Source organism: Tinamus guttatus, unplaced genomic scaffold, assembly GCF_059628265.1.
Source record: "Tinamus guttatus ecotype Peru unplaced genomic scaffold, ASM5962826v1 Tinamus_guttatus_pri_ptg000602l, whole genome shotgun sequence".
Classification (NCBI taxonomy): domain Eukaryota; kingdom Metazoa; phylum Chordata; class Aves; order Tinamiformes; family Tinamidae; genus Tinamus; species Tinamus guttatus.
Window position 1 is genome coordinate 2,600,423 of NW_028289136.1, and position 21,210 is coordinate 2,621,632.

The following is a 21,210-nucleotide window of genomic DNA, read 5'->3' on the forward strand; positions in this document are numbered from 1 at the left end:
CTTCCTGAAATTTATAATTAACTACAAGAGAAAAGGGACAATTACCATATTTCTAAGGAATAAAGGAGAAAAAAGTTGAGCTTTTGACAAGATATAATTACAAGACATTACATATGCAATGCGCATTGGTTTGTTCTGTGTAATTTTCTTGAGAATCCCCCCTCCCCCATTTTTTTTTTAGAAAAGACAAGGCGTGTTTCATCAGTTTACATTCATAATGTTTGAAATCCAAAAGGCAGAGGCTTACAATAATTGTTTCAGAATTTAACATTGGTAAATAAAGATTTGAAATTCAGTTATAGTCCCCATCTGTCTGTCATCTCTGACTATATTCTCTAGCGAAGATAAATGGTAATCAATGAAAAGGATCCTCCTGCTCTTACAAGACTGCAGTTTAGCCAGCAGCCAACCCATAGTCATCAAAGCTGTCCTCAAGTGCCACTTCAGAATAGCGTTAACTAAATTACATGTAAATTGCATGGGTTCAGCACTATGGCACTTTTAGGATCTGGCAGGAAAACACCACAGTTTGAAGTGCTCATCAGGACCTAATAATGACTATAGAAAAAGATTTAGATTTTAGCTAAATATGAATCTCTGAGGGAAAATCATTATGCTTCTTTTGTTTGGAGTTTGTTATAACCTGGAAATTCAGGGAAAAAAAAAAAGATTTAGCTACCCAATTTATCATTTTAAATTGCCATGATTCAAACCCTGAAGTATTGCAAATAAAAAACACCAAATGTTGCCCAGATCCATTTAGCACTATTAACAATATGAAAGCACACAGAAATGTGGTTATTTTTTGTTTCCTATCCAGATAAATTTATGTCAGATCTTCATCTAGTTAACTCTCTAAAGCTAGCTACTGACTGTGGTGCAATCCACAACACCTGAAACACTGGCTCTATTAGCTCAATATTTATACTTCGCTTTACCATCTCCTAATTTTGTGATTAATTACACAAGTAGCCTCTCAAACATATACAGCTCCTCCTATAGGAAGTCTCATAAAATAAGCTGAACCTCACCCTCTAGGTATATCCTGTTTTTCACACTCTATATTGATTTTTTGATACTAACATAATTGGAAAGAAAAAAAAAGTCCTATTTTCTTCATTGAGACTTATTACAAAAGTACTTGGGCATAAATAAATACTGTAAAGACTGGCTATTTGCATTGGTATTAGGTTGCAGAAAGAAATGATCCAACTTAACCTCATAGTGGATTCACCTCTGTAAAGAGAGTCCAATAACTGAGATGCAGCCTCTGGGTCTGCTCTCCACCTCTTGTAGATAGCTTGAGGAGGTGATCTGATTTCTGTTCTGCAAATATTTTGTTCTGCAAATATTTTGATATGAGCTTTGGTACTGCACTAAATCAGGTTAGGGCACCCCTGGAGGGTGCAACACCCTCATTTTTCTATTCTTCATCCACATTTTAAGCTTTAAGCCTTTTAAGCCCTATTGGGTTGGTGCTCTATTGACCAAATGCTAACTGAAGGATTCCCTCACGCTTGGGGAGGGACATGAATCCTACAGGGACACGAAACTTGGCCATACCTTTCCTGCATACAGCACACTATTGAGGGGGATTATAATGGTCAACACAGAGCAGCCAGCAGCTTCAAAATTAACCAGTCCAGCCACAGAATTTACTCAGTCAGACTGGCAGTGATGCTGCTGAGAAGGGTGAGCTCTGAAATTTGCCCTGCCTTCCATGCTGAGATTATAGAGAAAGGAAAAGCTAATGCTGACAAAATACCAGCCTAGAATGTGCATATTTTATAACTCTCCGTGATTCTGCTTCAGGATGGTATAGCTCTGCTTGAATTCTCTCTTCATGCTGCAAAGTGAAGTGGTGAGTGTGTGCAGTGGAAAAGGCCAACTCAGGTTAACTAAACAGTTACACTATACCCTAGGTATAAATCAGATAGTGGCCCGGTACTGGAAAGCAGTGGTTTATTATTTTCCATAGTCATTGTCTGTATTGAGACTTCTGCTAGCACATCTGCGAGGATTTTGCCTTGAGTGTATACATTGGTCTCTCCTGTTCTAAATATATTGCCAGATCAGCAGAAGAATATATGATAGACAGATGTTACTGCCTCCTGGCAAATCGGCCAGTCAGAGCTGAACACAATCAACTCTGGGTATGTTGTAGCAAAATAAACATGCATACGACCCCACTTTCCAGCACCAGCAGAAAATACAGTCTTTTCTTTCCATTCCTCCTTTATTATTTTATCTTATTTGAAATAAATCCTTACATGGACAGCCATGAAGAAAAAATTATTACTAATTTTCCAAACCAGTACAGTTTTAAGAAGAACAAAGCAAAACAATAAATAAAAGCTCAACTTTTTCACCAGTTCTGCTAAAAAAGCTTGCAGTTGCAGGCAAATTAGGGCTCACCACTGAGAATAACAAAAAGTTCTTGTAATAGCCATACGTCAAGCATAGAAACCTAATGGACCAAGTTTTTCATTAACTATAAAAAATTAAATAAACATGATAATTTCTCCACTTATATTAATAATAACTTCTTCATTTAATTTTCCAGTTCCACAGTTCAGTCACACTTGAGTTAAACAAGAAACCTCTCCAGTGCATAATCAGACTTAGAACACTATAAAGAGTTAAATTGAAGCTGACAATAAGAACCTCTATGGAGTAATTTTTGAAGGATTTTCAGCTTTTGGACCACCAAAGTTTATTTCTGTAGCTAAACCAACAAGGTCAAATTGGGCTTTCTGCCCAGGGCCTGGAGGCAGCCAATTCTCTGGTTTACAACCTGGGAGGACACAGGTTCACATGGAACTGAACATTGCCACTTCTCAATGATACAAAATCAGGAGTCAGGCAACAAACAAGTGGTTTCAGTTTGACAAATATATATATATACATATCTTAACTGATGGCTGTTTTCTGAGTCTTTAGTGAACATTTGTTTCATCTTTGCAAGCTCCTCTCAAAATAGAAACTTTTGGATAATCATTTGACTCTAATAACTGTGACTATAAGCAAACCCACAAAATCGATCTTCTAAACAAAAGGTGAAACCACTGGTAACCCCCGCTGACAAATCTTAGTTCCTTTACTGATATTGAGTATAATAAAACATTAACCTAGATTTCCGAGGAAATTTTGAAAATGATATCATGAAATAAGATTTTATCCTTGCCTATATAAAAGGACAAGATGGCCAGTGGCATTTATACTCAATTCTTATTTTTTATAGTGCTGTGATTTTCAGTTGCAATTATCAAGAAACCTGAATATGATACCTTGCAATCATGAGATTAAAAAAAAAAAAAAAAAGGAAATTACATTGTGGCTCCTCTTCATTTGTCTTCAGGTTTTACATCCTTGGAGATTGTACCTCTGAGTTAATTTTTGCAACCTCGAGTGACGTGTTGGTGGTTTTTTGGGTTTTTTTTTTGAGTGGAAAGTCATTTGACACAAGAGTGAGAGGGGGTGGGTGTCAGCAAGGCAGCCCCTATTATTGTGAAATTTGTTTGACAACACAGAGGTATCTATTTTCATTTCCAACTGTAGCTACTGTTGCATTTGTAATCCTCCAAAGGACACAAGGAAGGAAGGAAATCCAACTGCCAGGAGAGAGGACAGTATGTTGCCTCTAACTATTGGGAGGAACAGTGGGAATGTTCTTCCTTTTCAAAACCTCCTGATGCACCTGCTGAGATGGGGTCTCGACCTGAACTTTTATTTATACTGAATTCTTCCTTAAAATAAAATAATGCCACAAAATTATGTGCTTTATGGAAGGAGGCAAGAAAGAAACCACACCAGGGGCATGATCAATTCAAATCAACCATATGAAGTCATCTCAGACTGATTCAGCATTTGTTAGGCTCTGGGTTCAGAAATATATGAAAATATGAAGGAAATAAAAACAGAGAGGAAGAATCTATGCAAAAGAACCTCTATCTTAATCATATCTTACATTTTGACTGAAAACATAATGTCAATAGGAATTAAGATTTCAGGAGGTACATATGAAATTAATTTTATTAGATGGTTTCTTCCGCAATATAAAACAGAGGTCAAAAAACAGGCTCGTTGAATCCATTGTACGTAATCTGCAAGGGCATATTCACTCTAGCACAGTATTTATGTCATTTTCTATAGATTATAAATACAGCAAGTCCCAGAGTAAATTTACTGGCCATGTGTTCCAAATGTCAACTTTTTAAATAGTGTTCATCTTTTGCAGTTTATATAGCATTCATCTTTTACTCCCTTTATTTTATTTACAAGATCTGAAGAATCAAACTGATATATTTACTTTCTCTTGACATTAAGATCCACTTTTTTCCAGGAGTGGGAGTGGCAATTATTTACACAAATCAGCCAAATGGGTATTTAAATAAAGATAATTATCAGATCTGAATCCAAAAGATGACAATATTGTTGTTCTGCTGAATTCATATTTATCAAGTAAATTTTAAAATAAATCTCAAATGTATTCAAAATCTGCTCTCATTATACTGGCAAAAAATGTTAGTAAGCTGATATGATAAAAATATTGCAGGTCTGAAGGAAATAGAGTTACTCCAACACAGTGAATCAGTAACAGCAAGTTATGGACCAATATATCACAGAGTCACTGGGGCAGCTCTTTCCACAAGACACCAAAACAAGACAAGGAAATCCCCTGTAATTTATATAGCTTCCACCCTTTGTGGAAGTATGATAGTGTCCTGAAACTGTTTTTTTTGCTGTTATGCAATCCATCCTCATACGCTCATGTGGTGTCCTCACATGCATCCAAGTGGTAGGTCCCCCACAGCCCACCATTCTGCCTCTGCAGCCTCAAAACTGGCAGCAAGGACTGCGAACACTTGAGGTCCACGCAAGGTCGAACACTTTGAGGACAGTCCAGCCATTTAGCAGCACATTGAGGACACAGCAGAGCTGGGAGTAGAAATGCTGTGGATAGGTGCAGCTGGAAGCAGCAGCACCAAGACAACAGGGAGACCATACACACCTATTTGTCTAGAAAAACGTTAAGTAGACATGTTTATCACCAATTTCTCCCGCTTTAAAAGCAAGACTGGGCTCTTCTCCCAGTTAAACCAAATTGGAAGCAGGCTCATTCCTCTGACCCAAATTCAATCACTATTAGCATCCTCGCTGCAATGAGGCTAAAGACATTTGTATTTGCAGGTCCTCACCACAGCACTGGAGACCAAGAAGTAACAGGGCTCATCTCAGCTCTGTTTTCAGCTTTCATTTACTATTAACTGGAAACCTCAGCAGGGACAACTCAAACCCCTAGCGTGAACCTGAGCGAGACACCACCGCTTGGTGCCATGCTTCTCGGCGGCAAGATCTGGAACAATCCAGAAGGAACGAGGCTGGCGAAGAAGGCCACAGCCGGCGCTCCCGTCTGTGGCCTCCTTTCGCCTCCTGTTCCTCGCCGGTCTCGCTTCCCCCGCTGGCGAGATGGCAATGTCAGCTCCCAGCTGTCTCTGCCATCCCCCTGCACATGGCTGTGGGGCTACATGGCCGCTTTCCATCTTCCTCCCCATCCCGGACCCTTTGCGTGGCCACGGCTCCATCGCTCTTTGGCGTCACCGTTGGCACCATGCTCAGGTGTCCCACCCAACCAACCGGAGCACTGTGAAAATCCCTGCGAACACTAAAATTCACCAAATGGGAATAGGGAGCCCTGCGCTGAACCTGAGTATCCTGACTTACCCCCACAACAGCTCCTTACAAATACTGACACCATGTGCAAATCCCGACGCGAACAGGCGGAAATCCGCCTCTCCCATAGCAACGCACAGGGACTTCCCCAAATATCAGTCCCCGTCACCACTTAGTTTTAAGGAGTTTGCTCAGTTTGAGGACATCCCCGAGAACCCTGTGGCTTATGCTCACCTCAGAGCTTAACCTCCGAGTCCTTAACCTGATGGGGTTGTGGTGGATAATGAACTTTTTACAGGCACACTTGGAAGAGATAATTTGGAGGGACCCTTACAACAGTATTGTCAGACCCAGCACTGAATTGGGGCAAAAACATTTTTATTTTTCAGGTCTAGAGATGGAAAGCAGGCTATGTTTCCCCCCCCTGCCCTCCCCTAAAATAAAAGCCCCCAAAAGCCACAGAAACTTGCATCTCTCCAATCAGGACCATCATGACTACCTAAACTACATCTGATTGGCCTATTTAAAATGCTAGGAGTCATATAATGCCCCCCATATTTTTTGTATTCTGTAGCTTATAGAAAAAACTGACATGGTATGCTGAAAAAAATATGTGCAGTATACCATGTATTCTGAAAGTGCTCCAGTAGCCGGAGATATTAATAGCCACAAGCATAGGCTAAGATAAAACATGAAATCCTTTTGCTTTTGCTAGTAAAAATAAGTAAATTATATATCATTTAGGAAGTGCCTTAGAAGCAAACAACATGATGTTCAGAAAAAAAAAAAAAAAAGAACAAAATGCTCACTGAAGCGGAGCTGATTTATCACTTTATCTTGCAACCTGACACAGTACATGCTCAATCTATTTAATTACAGGAACGGAAAAACAGCAGAAAGATATGTACACATAACAGCAACGTTTTCAGTCCTACCTTGGTCGTGACAATGCACAGACAATCCATTCTGTAAATCTCCACGGGAGTATATGTAAATCATAAAAACAAATCAGCAAGGGTGAGGAAAGCCTTTGGAACAGCATGAACAGAACCGGAGGCTTGAATCTGCACAGCCTGCTTTTCCAAGTGGGGCCCTCATAAGAAACTCGAGTCCTCCTCCACAGTGCTAAAGGCAGTCATGATGCTCAGAGGGATCAGAAAACCCACTAAAAATCGTCTCAAGCAAAACTTCCAGGTGGCTTATCAGGCTTGATTGCTGCATTGTTCAATCTGTGATCAAAATATTCTGTTGAATAGTGTGCAGCGCTCTAAATGGGAAGATGAGAACCACAACAAGCACAAAAGAGCAAAAGCATCACATTTCAGCTCTGGCTCTGGTTTCACTATTCTGATCTGCTGTTTCAGTATACCCATAAGATTTCCTTTGCCAAGTCTCTCTCTCTCTCCTCTCTCTCTCTCCTCTCCGCGCTCTCTCTCTCTCTGCTTCCCTGTCTTTTTTTTCTCCCCCCTCTCTCTCTCTCTCCCTCCTCTTTTCTACTAACTCCGAGCATGCACAACATATACAACTATCGGGCCCATCTATCAAAATACTGTCACATCTCTGCCAAAACAATTGCTTTGGGTTGTAAGGGTTTTTATGAAGAGGCATGATTCCTACAAGCACAAATTACTTGAAGTGCATGATTGAAACATTAAGGTGTGTGCGATAGCTCATGCGTCACATCTACAGTTGCTCAGAATTACTAGGTCAGACTCTGATTCAGGAAGTGAATATAAATAACATCTGGATAAGGAGAACTTTCAGAAAGTATAAAAAAATGTATCAGTCAGGGGAAAAGCAGGAATTGCAAATGTATACATACATGCAACTCTGTGAAGCACAACAATGATGTAATTATAGTTTACAATCCATAGAGAAAACACACTACATATAGTATTCAAAAGTGGAGAGGTGCATCTTTCTTTCCACCTATGATAAATATATTAAAGTTTTAATTAAAAGACTCCAAATAGCAGAATTTAAAAACTCCTTAAGCTCCATCCCAAACTTTTTTCTGCCTCTTTGACAGATCCACAGACCCTTTTTTTTTTTATTATTATATGTCCTTTACTAAGAGTTTCGCAAGCTCTTAAGAAAACAGTTTAACTCTCCAAACCCCTACCTTTCTTGCAGTGATGCTGGTGCAGAACTTGCCTTTCAGGTGTCTTACGTGAATCATTCTAAGTTAAAAAGCTCACTGTCAGCTCTTAAAGTCATCCCTTTCTTACAGATAGGAAAAGAGAGAGAGCAAAGAAAGAGGGAGGGAGAGAAAAAGAGACACAGAAGGAGAAAGATATGTAAAATGAAAGCTCTGGCCAAAGAGAGAGGAAAATCAATGCTCCTATTCACTGGAAAAAAAAATACAGCCAACTGGACTGTTGACAGCAACAAGAGGAAATGTCTAGACACCCATACATTACAATTCACCTTTTCAACATACTGGACAGCACAATTCCCCCTGGGTGCTTTCCTGAGTATCTCTCATTCTCACTCAGAGTTAAAATATGTTTTCAATAAAATAAGCCATTTCAAGAAAATAAAAAGATATTTAAGAAGCATCTCTCTTCCATAAATTTCTCAGGCTATAACCCTAATATTCTCATGATTGCTAAAGCAGCAAGAGGTTCAGTAAATGACACACATTATTTTGCCAAAATGAGGTCACTGCTACCAAAGTTACAAAATCCATAGTGAATCAGATATGTGGTCAGAGAGCAACCAACCCTCCCCCAGCTATTAACGTCTTGGAGGATATAACATCTTAAAGAGAAACTCTCCAGAGCACTTATGATTTTGTCCAAATCTTTAACTCACTCTGAGCAACATCATGTGTGCAAAGAAAACTTGATTTGTGTTTGCACACTGCAGAGGAACTTATGTTTTCTCCCTATGGTGCTTTCGTACAGTAGCCAAACAGTCAAACAATTTTGTTAAACTACAGATTATATGAATCATGGAACTTTTCAAACATCCTTCAAGTCACCACCTATTAACTGTTCACTAAAGAACCAATTAACTCATTAATATGATCTAACCAAAGCCATGCTTGTGTTCTGGGCATAACAGGGTAGAAGGGAATTCAGTCAAATCTATAATCAGGGGAGATTTTAATGCTTAAATGTAACACTTACTTCCAACAGTTATTTCCTTTGTTCTCTTCTAATTGGTAGATTTAAGCTGACCTAGTAAGGTGTGAAATTCTTCTATGCATATAATTACTTAATGACTTGGTTGTAAAATTTCATATCATACTAAAAATTGGCAGATGTGGGTATATTCTCAAATAGCTCTCTAAGGGCATGATCTGTAAATGTTTTTATTTGCAAGTAACTCTACTCCTATGAGCTGGTCACAGTGGATTCATGATCCTATTTACAGTTTATATGAAAAATAGAGGGTTTGAACTCTTCGAGGTTGCTTATGTGAGCAACACGGCTTTTATGTGTGTTTTGGAAAACAAGACTCTATAAGCGTACCCCAAAGCCTCCTCCTGCAGTGTAGTTTTTGGGTGTAAATCCTGCACTAAATTCTGTGTCATCACCTCCTAGTGTAAAATGCTGCAGTTGGCATTTAGAATGAGGAATTTGTCCATGTACTACCCAAGCTTAGCACATCATTATGTGGTTGGATCCCCAGAAATACAGCCACCTACTTTTTATCCTCAGACTCTTCTTTAGCCTAAAATGGAGAATATCTATGATTTGAGGGACAGAGACCACAACTCCATCCTTCCACAGGCTCTTTGTGGCTGTGAGGAGCCCTAGTGACAGTTTCTGAATTACATCTGTCAGTGACTGCTGCCTACTACAGCAGTGTGGTAGTAGATGACTGACTCAATGGGCGAGGATACAATCCCTCATTTTCTGCACCTCTCCATCCCTAATCCAAAACAGTTTCCAGCACAGCATTTTTCATTACATCAGCTATAACAGAGTTATTAGAGAGCAAGAGTAAAAAGACAATGAAAACTTTAGGCTTTAATGCAAAAGTTTCAGCTACTCCATTTTCTTTCTCCAAATGGACAGTTTTTGCATTCACTTTGTCTCCACAATCATAAGACTACTGAATTCTTGGCGCTTCTTCCCCCTTCATTACCAATAGCTCCTTTGTCTCTAATTTCTGCAGGTTGTTTTGATCATTATTTGCGGGTTTTTTTTTTTTCTCTGCTCTTCCAACCTTGATGTTATCTGTAAATATGATCATGATTGAAATACACTCTACAAAGACTTGACCCAAAAAGCAAACAAATCAAGAAGCAGCCATCTGGGGTGAAAAGAGATGATTTACAGTTGCTCATGTAGTTGATTCAGATGGTCAAAAACATCCTTTGGGATGAGCTTGGACTCTTGGAAAGTACCTTTATACAGGAAGAACAGCAATTACTTCCCACTGAGATACCTGTGATGCCATGTGGATCTGCAGGGCACCATGTTAAAACCTGTTAGCCAGGTAACTGTGTATTTCTACTCCAGTCCTACTAAGGTATCTACTTTTAAATGTGATGTGCAATACAACAGTGTAGACTGAACAATGTAATCATAGAATCACAGAATCATAGAATGCTTAAGGTTGGAAGGGACCTCTAGAGGTCTTCTAGTCCAACCCCCCTGCACACACAGGGTCACCTAGAGCACGTGGCACAGGACTGCGTCCAAGCGGGTTTTGAAGATCTCCAGAGCAGGAGACTCCACAACCTCTCTGGGCAGCCTGTTCCAGTGCTCTGTCACCCTCACTGTTAAGAAATTTTTCCTTAAATTACTGTGGAACTTTTGATGCTTCAGTTTCTGGCTGTTTCCCCTAGTTCTTTTCAGTGGCCACCAGTGAAAAGAGACCAGCACCATCCTCCTCACTGCCTCCCTTGAGGTATTTATCTACACTGATCAGATCCCCTCTCAGCCTTCTCTTCTCCAGGCTGAACAGGCCCAGCTCCCTCAGCCTCTCCTCATAGGGCAGATGTTCCAGGTCCCTAATCATCCTTGTGGTCCTGCTCTGGACTCTCTCCAGCAGCTCCACATCCCTCTTGTACTGTGGGGCCCAGAAGTGGACACGATGCTCCAGATGTGGCCTCACCAGGGCTGACTAGAGGGGCTCCTTTCTTTACTAACAGTCTTAGTTTACTGTATCCAGGTAGTTCTTCCACTAGTATAACCAAGGATTTAATTAGGCAGCTATATTTAGAACCAGAACTTGTAACACTCATCTTAAATGATTTTTTTTTTGTAAAAGTGAGTTTCCGTAAAACATAAGAACAATAACAATTATCTCACTTTTTTAATCTTTCATGATGCAGCTTTTCAAAAATTTTGTGTAATTTTTGTGTAAAAAAGGCTAATTTTGTAATTATCTCTAATTCAAAAACTAGTAACTAAGGGAAAAAGAATACCGTAGATATTATATAACAGACACTTAAGAAAGGAGACATCCACCAGACTGTTAACACAGCCTTATTAATGTCATCATTTTGCAAATTTATCCAGTGACTATTTAGGGCTCCAAGCACCTACATGGAGAACACATAAACAAACACATCCACTCTACAAATGTGGAGAAAGATTTATTTTTTCCTAATAGTTCTTAAATTGTGTACTGTAGAGTATTAGTCGACAGTATCAAATTGCCAGTCATTCACATGAGGTTAGCTTCTCCTCCTTGTTTTCAGGTCCTATATTGCATCCAAACAAACCACAACTATCTTAAATACTTTCCTGATTACTTCTCTTCCAAGAGGGCAATTGATGTAGTTATGAAGTTATGTCTCCTATGGTCAGAGCTCATTTATACCACTCGAAACCAATTGCAGCTAGGTTACCATGCATCAAAACTGGTTAGTTGGTAGGCCACCTTTGGGAAAAAAAAAGTTATCATCTGAGTAATTATAAGCTAGAAGGGAGAAACTCATGAGACAGGCTCTCTATTAGGATTGTTTTGTGCTAGGCAAAAATAAAATAAAATAAAATAAAATAAAATAAAATAAAATAAAATAAAATAAAATAAAATAAAATAAAATAAAATAAAATAAATCTACTAATTTAGCACATCCTTGTGGTTTATATATTGAAAGTCTAAGACCTAATAAGATATGGAGTCAGGAACTATACAACAAATTAAATATTAGAAAAAATCCTGCTTCAGTCACAAAGGGAAGTTAATACAAATACCAGAAGGCATCAAGTTCCGCATACTTTAGTTGCTGAGAATTTTAATGCAGTTCCCAGATTGAACCAGTGGCCCCTGAGTGCTGGCGTTAATTTAAAGATCAACAGATTAGCTATTCTGCCTATTCTGACTGCAGCAGCCCTGACAGCACAGCACCGCAACCAGACTGAGCTTCTTGAGAGTCTCAAACAGAAGCTAAAGCAAGAACAACTCACTTCTCCAAGACAAAACAAAGTTCATTGCCTTTTAGTACAATCAATATTGGCCTAGAGCCCTGAGCAATTTCTCCAGCTAGCAGCTTTATCCATGAAAAGAAAAAGGTAATTTTCTTTTCCATAGGGTATCATAACTCTATCTGGAAGGATGTGCTGTCTTTTGCCTGAGAAGGTGCTCAAGATACTAGACTGACTGACTCCCTTCCTCTCCAGGAATCAGTATAATCATCAGACCACAGGATAATTCAGGGTGACAAGGACTTCAGGGAGCTTCTAGTCCTACCTCCTGTTCAAAGCAGCCTCAGCAGTGATGTCAGATTCGGTTATTCTGGACTTGTCCTGAAAATCTCCAGGGATAAAGAGTGCACAACATCTCTAATTATCCCTTTCCCACCTTTATCTACCTAAAAGTCCCATGAGAAGAGGGTGAGGTGAGCTGGAAGCAGAGCGTGTTGGGCTGAAGGAAGCACACATGGGCGGTGGAGAGTGAGTGCGTGGGTGTAGAGCAGAGGATGTGGAAAGGTCCTTGAGCGATCCTATGGATCTGAAAGTCCTTAGATAAACTAGCCCTTTGAAAGCTCTGCAGCCTTAATTCTGTCCAAAAGATGGAAATTTCTGTCCATGTATGTATTATTTCCCCTGAAAAGCCATAAGCGTTCCTCTTGTTTCCACCAAATCCCTTTTTCAGAATGAAACAAAAGTGCTTCAGTTAAATATGCTACACTAGCTTTATGTGTGCTAGGATGCTCAGCAGTAAAAACACATGGTACTTAAGGGCAATACTTTCTGAAGTGGCTCTTAACTCTCAAGATCCGCGGTGAATGAAGAGTTCATTTTAATTCTTGAGCATTCTGCCTGGGGAAGTAAATCTAAAGCCCAATTGATCATCACCAACTGCAAAGCTCTGATGCATATGTTTAAACATGTAGCTAGTCCAAAACAGCTATGTATCACTGTCATAACAGTGTGCTACTGACACTCAAGCGCAGGCACTTGAAAAAGAAATCAGACAAAATGACTTTTTCAAAGGAACTGATGCACAAAACAGTAAATTCAAGAAATTAAAACAAAATTATCTGCTATCCAATAGTATTGGGAACTGAGGAAAATAAAATGAAGAAAAGCATTGAATTTCTTAGTACTTGGCAGTGAAGCTGCAAATTTTTTTGAGTGTAATTTTTGGTACATATTATGCTGGAAAGTGCAACTACAGGAAAATACTAGTGTGTAGAATTGTTGAGCAACATGCAATTTCAAAGTTCACAGTACCATAATTCTAAGTCGGGTAATTATTCTGTTAAATTGGTCAGAGATCCAGCATACCTCATAATTTCTACAACAGAACAACAGTGTCAGTAATATATCAAGCCTTTGATAATTCCTTGCTCTGTGTAGATAATTTCATCCATAAATACAGGAGGCTGATTTCAGTGAGAGCAGGAGTTCCTGTAACACGCCTTTAATCTTCAGACTTGCCAGATACTAACCACCTTTTGCAACTGGGCCATCTACTTCAGTTTTATACTACGAAGAGAACATATCAGTCCCATACTGGAGTTGCTGAATGCTTTCATCCGCCTTTCCATACAAAGGAGATCAAGGACATTCAAAGGCTCAGAGAGTGAGGTTGCTAATCAGCAGGTTTTTACCAAAGGAGACATTCCGCTGATCTCACAGTGAATCACACTTCAATTCTCAAGTAGTGCCAGGGTCCTACACAGTATCAAAGTTTTCTGATCAACTGTGAACACAGTGATACCGGAACATCAGAAAGACGCAACAGACAATTAGTCCTTTAGATCCTGAAAAGCTATAGAACAGAGACACCAATCTAGGAATGCATACATAGCCCATGGGAAGGTCTTGGAAAGAGGTAATAATCTGCAAGTTTGCAGAGTCAAAAAAAAAATTAAATTAAATTAAATGTTGTTGAAGTCTACAAGGTATCAAATAAGCATGCCAATTCAGTTAATGTCTGTTTCATGTTTCCATCATGCTAACGTTAAAAGAAATAACATTAAGAAAATAAAGTTAAGAAAATAATCTTCTTAACTTAGAAAACAAAAAATACAATTATTTCAAGGCTGAAACTTTGCATATTAATATGTAAGCCCAAGATAATTGTTCCAGCCAAGTTGTGAACCTATGAAAATAATGGAGTTGTTGTTATGAAACACTTTCATGTATATAACTTAACTGCAAAGAGCAAGACTGTTATAAAGAGAAGTGTAACATATTCCCTTCACTGCAGCCACAAAGTCATATTGCTTCATGTATTATTCAGCATACATTTAAAATAGGTATCATTAAACTGCCCATATACAAATCATCTCTTTCCTGGCATTCCTATTCCTCCATAATGACTCCACACCAAAAAGAACATGCACTGAGAGGCTGAAAACACCTGAATAAAATTAGCTGACTAGCACCTTGGATTTTGAAACTACTCTGAAGTGAAAACATCTTGAGATCAGCATAAAATTCATGAGCCCTCTAGAACTGTCACCAATATTAACAACATTTCTACAAAAGGAATAAAACATAAATCCTGTCTAAGACAGCAAAGAAAACAATGCAGGACCAGAGATATACAACAATAAATTCTGTCCATAAGCTTCATTCAAATGTGCTAATATATATGCAATCATTAAGCAGCAAAAAATGAGGGTAGAAGCTCAAAGTTAATATTGTCAACACATTTACCTCCAGAAAAGAAAAAAAGAAAAAAAACCTTTGTTAAATAAAAATTGTATTATCCATCATAAAATAGTGGGCCATACCTTTGTCTTCACATCTACCGCGTTATTTTGAAAACCCTGGTTCTCCTTACTGTGCACACCACATTCTCCAGATCCTTCTGATCCATTGGAAGCTGCAGACTTAAGGAGAAAAATCAATAAATTAGCTGGTACATGCACTATAATTCTGTTATTCCTAAATGTAAAGATTGTCATGGGCATACAGAAGGGTAATCTTAATTCTGATAAACATTAGGTGACGCACATATAAGATTTTCACCTCAGTGTTTTGTCATAGAAAATAATCTAGGTTTAGTCTTTTAGCCACTCTCATGGAAGTCTGTAAAAGTCTTCAGAGGCTAAATCTGTAGGATAGAGTTTGTCATAATCCCTAGTTAACTTCAGAAGGAGTTCAGGGTGCTCTGCAGATCTCAGCATCAGAACATAGAAATAAGGAAGGAAATCAGTGCCTTACCGAAAAGTACAGCCGATGGGTTCTCATCTAGAGCAGTTGCAGGAATAGTTCTGTTAATGGCATCAACTGAATTATGTGGTTTGTTGTCTCATTTTTAATTCATGACATTCTTTTAAATGATGTATTTCTGAAAGTTTCATGCTTGTGTAGTGACTATATTTGAAAATCTTTTGAATTAAAATGCTGTATGGTGGGCATTATTTTTTAGCTTTCCTTTGTCTACACAGAATTATATCTTATATTGTTCACATAAAAGTATTATAAAAGATGCATTTTTTTTCAAAAATATATCCTCAGTAGAAGGTATAGTAAAAGGTTACAGTTGCCTTTTTACACACAAAAAATCTGAATTTCTGAAAATCTATTATTGTAGATTTTGCATCAATGCAACAGATAGAAAATACATCTCTGCTACAATGCTCTGCGGCCTTCAAAAATGTGTTTGAAGAGTTAGCCTTTGAATAGAACATGACAACTGCCACTATTTCAGATCTCAGAAAAAATCTGGATGCTTTGCAAGATCACAGATAGGAAAGCAAAATGAATTCAGAGTACAGCGCCTTGTATCTATCAGCATCGAGCATCACAGACACCCTAGGCCCATCCTTTTTCAGACTATATATTGTAAGCGCAGTCAATTTTAACACAACAGGCAAGAAATAGTTAGCATTTTAAACAGACCAACCATTGCCAGCATAATTTAGGAAACAGCAAACCGATGCCACAGAAACAGCCAAATCATATCCACATGTGCAAATATTTTCTCCTCTGATACTAGCTTGTTTATTTAGGGCTCAGTCCAGTAAAGGACTGAATGCTGGCCACAATCCAGCAAACTACTTAGACACGTGCTTAACTTCACTGGAACCAATAGTACTAGTCATGTGCTCCAGTTAAGAATGTGTTTAAATGCTCTATTGAATCCGACCCAGACAACTCAGCACTATATGGGGTTGAGTGCATTGGGTTCCATGCATGTCCTCTCTAAATATGTACTCTTCTAATGTGACCACAGCCATGGAGAACCATGTGTTCCTTTCTGGGTTTTGCTTCTTACCACAGAAGACTGTTGCACTATCCTCTAATTACAATCTAGAAGGAAAAATGTAGAGCAAACCAATCTGTCCAAACTCTTATAGGAAAACAGGGAACTGGACTCAGCACTGAATATTGTATTTTCCCTTAGAGCACACAAAAAAAACCCAGCAGCTCCTTAAGTGTGTTTTTGAAAGGGGGAAAATGGATTTTACAAGAAGGGAGGGAGTATGCATAAAAATTTTCATTTCATCTTTGCTTTCTCTGAGTACCTCATGTAAGTATTTTCCATTTTTATTATTTACAGGCCACAGTATAAGCTACACAAATCAAAATAGTATCAATTTGCTCTAATCATCAAGACCATACTCTGCCTGATCCTAAAATGAGCTTAGCTTCTGCAGTTCCTTAAAGAGGGACTTGGCAGTTTTCAGCAGAAACTGCAGACTACAGAGCAGCATTTATCAAACGAGTGCAGCTGCAAAATTGGATAAGGTACAACTTCAATTTGTTTATATTTTACCATTCTTTCTCAAATTTGTCACCATTAGTCGATTCCAGTATTTTGAAAGAATATAAAACAATGTCTCATGAAATGGTATGAAATATTTCAATTGTTTCCCTTAGGGAAATGGGTCACAGATTAATTGTGAAGAGCAGTAAACCAAGGACATTAGGAGGATGCAAACAGCTCAAGTAAGAGCAATAATAATAAATCTGGAACATCTTTCTGTTCCAGTGTATTAAGGTTCAATATGCATTAGCAAAATAATATATGGCTCCTAAACTTGAACAAAGTACACATTAGCAAATCGTCTGAAAACCAATAGTCATTTAGCTTTGTGTTTCCGAAATAAACTTGACAGCACAATGCAGGAGGCAAAAAGGATATTTGCTGCGTTGCAAAATGTTTGTTAAAACGTAGCACTCCTGGGGTAAGTCTCTTCACCTTACTTCTAATTCTAACCAAAAACCTATGCTGTCTAAAATTATTTGTACACAGTGGATCTAAAAGTTGCCTGCTTAGGAAAAAAAAAAAGAAAAAAAAAAAAAAAAGTAGCAGCAGCACCGCAATATTCCTAAACTCTGCAGGTAGGGCTGGTACCCTGAGAGAAGCACAACTCATGCACCATGTTTTACCTAGCTTTAGGAGAGTATAAAAATAATGACTGTAAATTTCAATTGGAAATACTAACAAAGCTCTACACTTCTTATCTATTGTCTGTATCTAAAAGGCTGGTATTTGGAATAAGTCTATCTTCATCTTTGCAAAAGAAAATATAAATATTATCTTATTCCCCTCCAGCTGGTCAGCAAAAAGAGATGATATTTTAACAAGCAAATGTTACAAAAGCAAATTAAAACATCATTTGGTAACTTTTTTCACATGGCTAGCAACCATGAGAATCACAGCTCATATCAAAAGCAATCTTCCAATTTTATGTATAATTAATGCTAATCTATTTAGATTATAATTAACACGGACTATTTAGACTGCAATATCTTCAGGGCAATGTCTCTTTCATTGTGCAAACTTACAGCATAATTTAAATGTTTATTAATAAAATAGTAATCACATTAGCTACCTTGTTAACTTTATCTAATTTTAACAGTGCTCAGCTACTGCTTTTCTGTGCTTATAACACATCTTTCCTGCAGCTTATTAGGACACGCGCAATTGTCACAGTCAACTGTCAACAAAATTCTTGCTGGTATTTTTTTGCCAAAGTACATAGCTATGAATTATGAAAGACTTGTCACTGGTTCCACTTTCAGCAGGCAGCCTGTTCTAGTTTGTGTTTCAGCCAAGAACCAGCCAGAAGGAGCATCTGCCCTCGCAGGCAATTATGGCATACGAGGTTTCCAAGGTTTCCTTTAGGAGGTCTTCCTGTAGCAGCCAAACTCTGCAACAGTGGATGACTTCTCCAGTCTATTTATATGGCTCCAGAATTTATCCCTAATATAACAAGGTGAGGTACTTGCAACTATTCAGACTGTTACCACCTTTACCTCTAGGAATGTGATCCAACTTTGGAAAAACTTCAATTAATAAAATACCATAAGAAATACACATGCAAACTGTATTCTGCTCTTCCATGCTCTTGGATGTTCCTGCCAGGACCTTGAGTTTATTTGCACATACACCTGTACAGGATATTTCCTAGGGCTCATAAACTACTTTATGGCTAGCAAAGGCTGATCAGCTTTGCAAAGTGGCCAAGAGCACTGGTGGGAGGGCAGGGGAGTTACATCCCACTAGCCTGAATAAATCTGCAACTGCCATAGGATCCCATAGCAAGCAGCATACGGAGCACTCTCCTGTGAGCTTTAAGAGAGGAGTTCAAATCACAGAATGATCCAAGACCTCTGTGGGGCCCTTAAATCGAGAAAAGGTGCTCTGCTCCAGACCCATAAAGAATGGTAGATAAGTGCCAGTTTGCCCCAGATTATTTATTTTAAAAGAGGAAAAGAAAGAAGGAAATAAAGAAAGAAGGAAATAAAGAAGGAAGGGAAGGAAGGAAGAAAGGAAGGAAGGGAAGGAAGGAAAGAAGGAAGGAAGGAAGGAAGGAAGGAAGGAAGGAAGGAAGGAAGGAAGGAAGGAAGGAAGGAAGGAAGGAAGGAAGGAAGGAAGGAAGGAAGGAAGGAAGGAAAAGAAAGAAGGATCTGTTAACTTGTGAATACCAATATCTGTCAAGAAATATATCATCCTGGTAATCAAATGCTCACAGGAATATATAGTGCTGAGAGGTACTGCTTTTATTTAATTAACTTTTAGAAAGTAGGCATTTTACAAATCATTAGAACATTTTAAAAGCTACAGGGGGAAAGCAAAATACAATGTAACATATGCCGGAATTATCCATTTCACAGTACATTGATGTAAATTAATTCATTTAGCAGCTATACTAGAGTAGGGAAGCAACCTGAGATGAACTGTGATGCACAGTATGATACTGATGCAAGCAAACAACACGGCACACTTCTACAGCAGGTTACAGCCAACTCCACCAGCGATCTGCTGAAGCCATGTGTGAGCTAAAACTGGATGCAAGTCAAGTTCATATTTTGCAACATGCCAGCGCCAGTAAGAGTGCCTTCTGCGTCCGTGATCTGTCCATCAAAGACCCCATTTTCATGGCACCTAGGAAGAGCTGACCAGCTCTCACACAAGGATTGTGAGCATCTCAGCTCGGGTGTCTTGCTGTCAGCAATCATGAACCCTCCCAAAAAGTTGCAGCTGTTGGAGAGTTTGCAGAAAACAGAGAGATTTGAAGAGTTTTTCCCAGAACAGCATGCAGATAAAAAGTCCTAGATACTGTAATGTGTGCTTTCCTTTTTCCATAGACTGCCATACGTTCTTACTTCTATGTCTCTTATTGTCACTATTACAGGAAGAAATCTCATTTGACTTTTTTTTTTCCCCAAGAATTAACTCTTACCCACATCACAGATGACCGAAAACTCACAGAACTCTAGACCAGGCCATGCTAGAAACAAAAATCAGAAATATGATCCTGCTGAAGTCAGGCAGAATTTTGTTTCTTCTGGGCCAAAATTTCATTCCAGAAATAATATAACAGGCCTTAATACTGTGGGCTTCTTGCCCGCAAAATCCTTTAAAAAAGATGCATAATTATTTCTGAAACCCCTTACAAAAGCATGGTTCTTTATCCCCAGTCTAATGTTTTAGTAATCAGAAAGGATTTTGTTTCTATTTCCACGCTAGAGTCTCTGGTTCATTGTTTGAAGATTTTGCTCCAATTCACAGTGCAGTAACTCAGCCCTTACAACCATCCTCAGTCGGGGTAATGTTGCAGATTGCTACAAGGTCTCTAAGATAACCTTGCAGGAATTTCACTGCAGTCTCCAATAAATGGGCAATAAAGTGCATTGAGATGACCAATAAATGTGAACCGAGAAAAGAAAAATATGTAAGTGGGCACAAATTCTACTGCACAAATGTCAATAAAAGTGTTTGTTATTTTTTTTAATAAAAATCTTGTTTTAACAAATAAACATAAATATCACAATAATTTTCATTTTTATGGCTGGGATTTTTATGACTGCACTTTAGCTAATAGGGACTCAACCTTTTGGAAAATGATATGACAGGCTTAGTGCTAGAGCTCAAGAACAATTGTGTGGCTGCAGGCTTAAATTTCAGAACAGTCAAGATCTGATTTACTACTGCCCCCACCCTCCTGGAAGTGAGTCTCACTCTTGGTATTTTTCCAGATATCAGCGTGTCACCAGTGAAGTCCTCGTTTGCTTGTCCCCAGCACAGATTTGTCCAGCTGTCTGAAAGATGGACGGTAATCCCTTTGGGTAGGCTAACACTACGCATATGCTCAAGCCCCATCTCCCTGTTTGTTCATGTCACATAAATATTCAGCTGCGCTCTGACTAAAGCAAGACAAGTGACTTTCCAGGCAGGAAGTTCAGGAAGGGAGAAGTGACTGGCTCACTAGGAGTTTTTCTTCTCCCTCCTCAGACAGTTCATATGAAACTGGTCAGGGTCAGTTGGCTCCGCAGACTCAAGCCTTGTGCTCAGGAGCTTCATTTTGCAGATCTGGGCTCCATCTCCTTCTGTCAACCTTGCAGATCTTTATTTTCAGCTGAACTAAAAACCAAACTACTCATGTTTCTCCTTTTCCAGGGAGCAGACCATCCTAAGGTCACACACGGGTGGAGGATGCCAAGTGTGGTGGTTCAAGCAAGGAGGGAGCTTATGACGTTGCTCAGCTATGAAAGTCCTTGCAAGCACGAGCCTCACTTGTCACTATTACAGGAAGAAATCTAAGAAATCTTGGACAAACACAAGAGTAATTGCTCAGGTACAGTCCTTCCCTTGCTGGAAGTCCCTCCCATTCCTTGCTGGAATCTGGCACACCAAATACAGGTGGAAAATCAAAGGATC

The 21,210-nt window shown here is 38.8% G+C and overlaps 1 protein-coding gene across 9 annotated transcripts in view; it reads right to left on the bottom strand.

The window, feature by feature from the left end:
• Positions 1–21,210, bottom strand: part of DLG2 (discs large MAGUK scaffold protein 2) — a 946,755-nt gene that overhangs the window by 796,947 nt on the left and 128,598 nt on the right. For 6 of the 9 annotated variants that reach the window (XM_088534958.1, XM_088534959.1, XM_088534956.1 and 3 more), the window contains exon 4: positions 14,825–14,923. In XM_088534958.1, the coding sequence (XP_088391084.1) occupies positions 14,825–14,923 (99 nt within the window). Of the gene's footprint in view, positions 1–6,608; positions 7,076–14,824; positions 14,924–21,210 lie in introns of those variants that run through there. The other 3 variants (XM_088534965.1, XM_088534964.1, XM_088534967.1) reach the window with 3 other exon arrangements.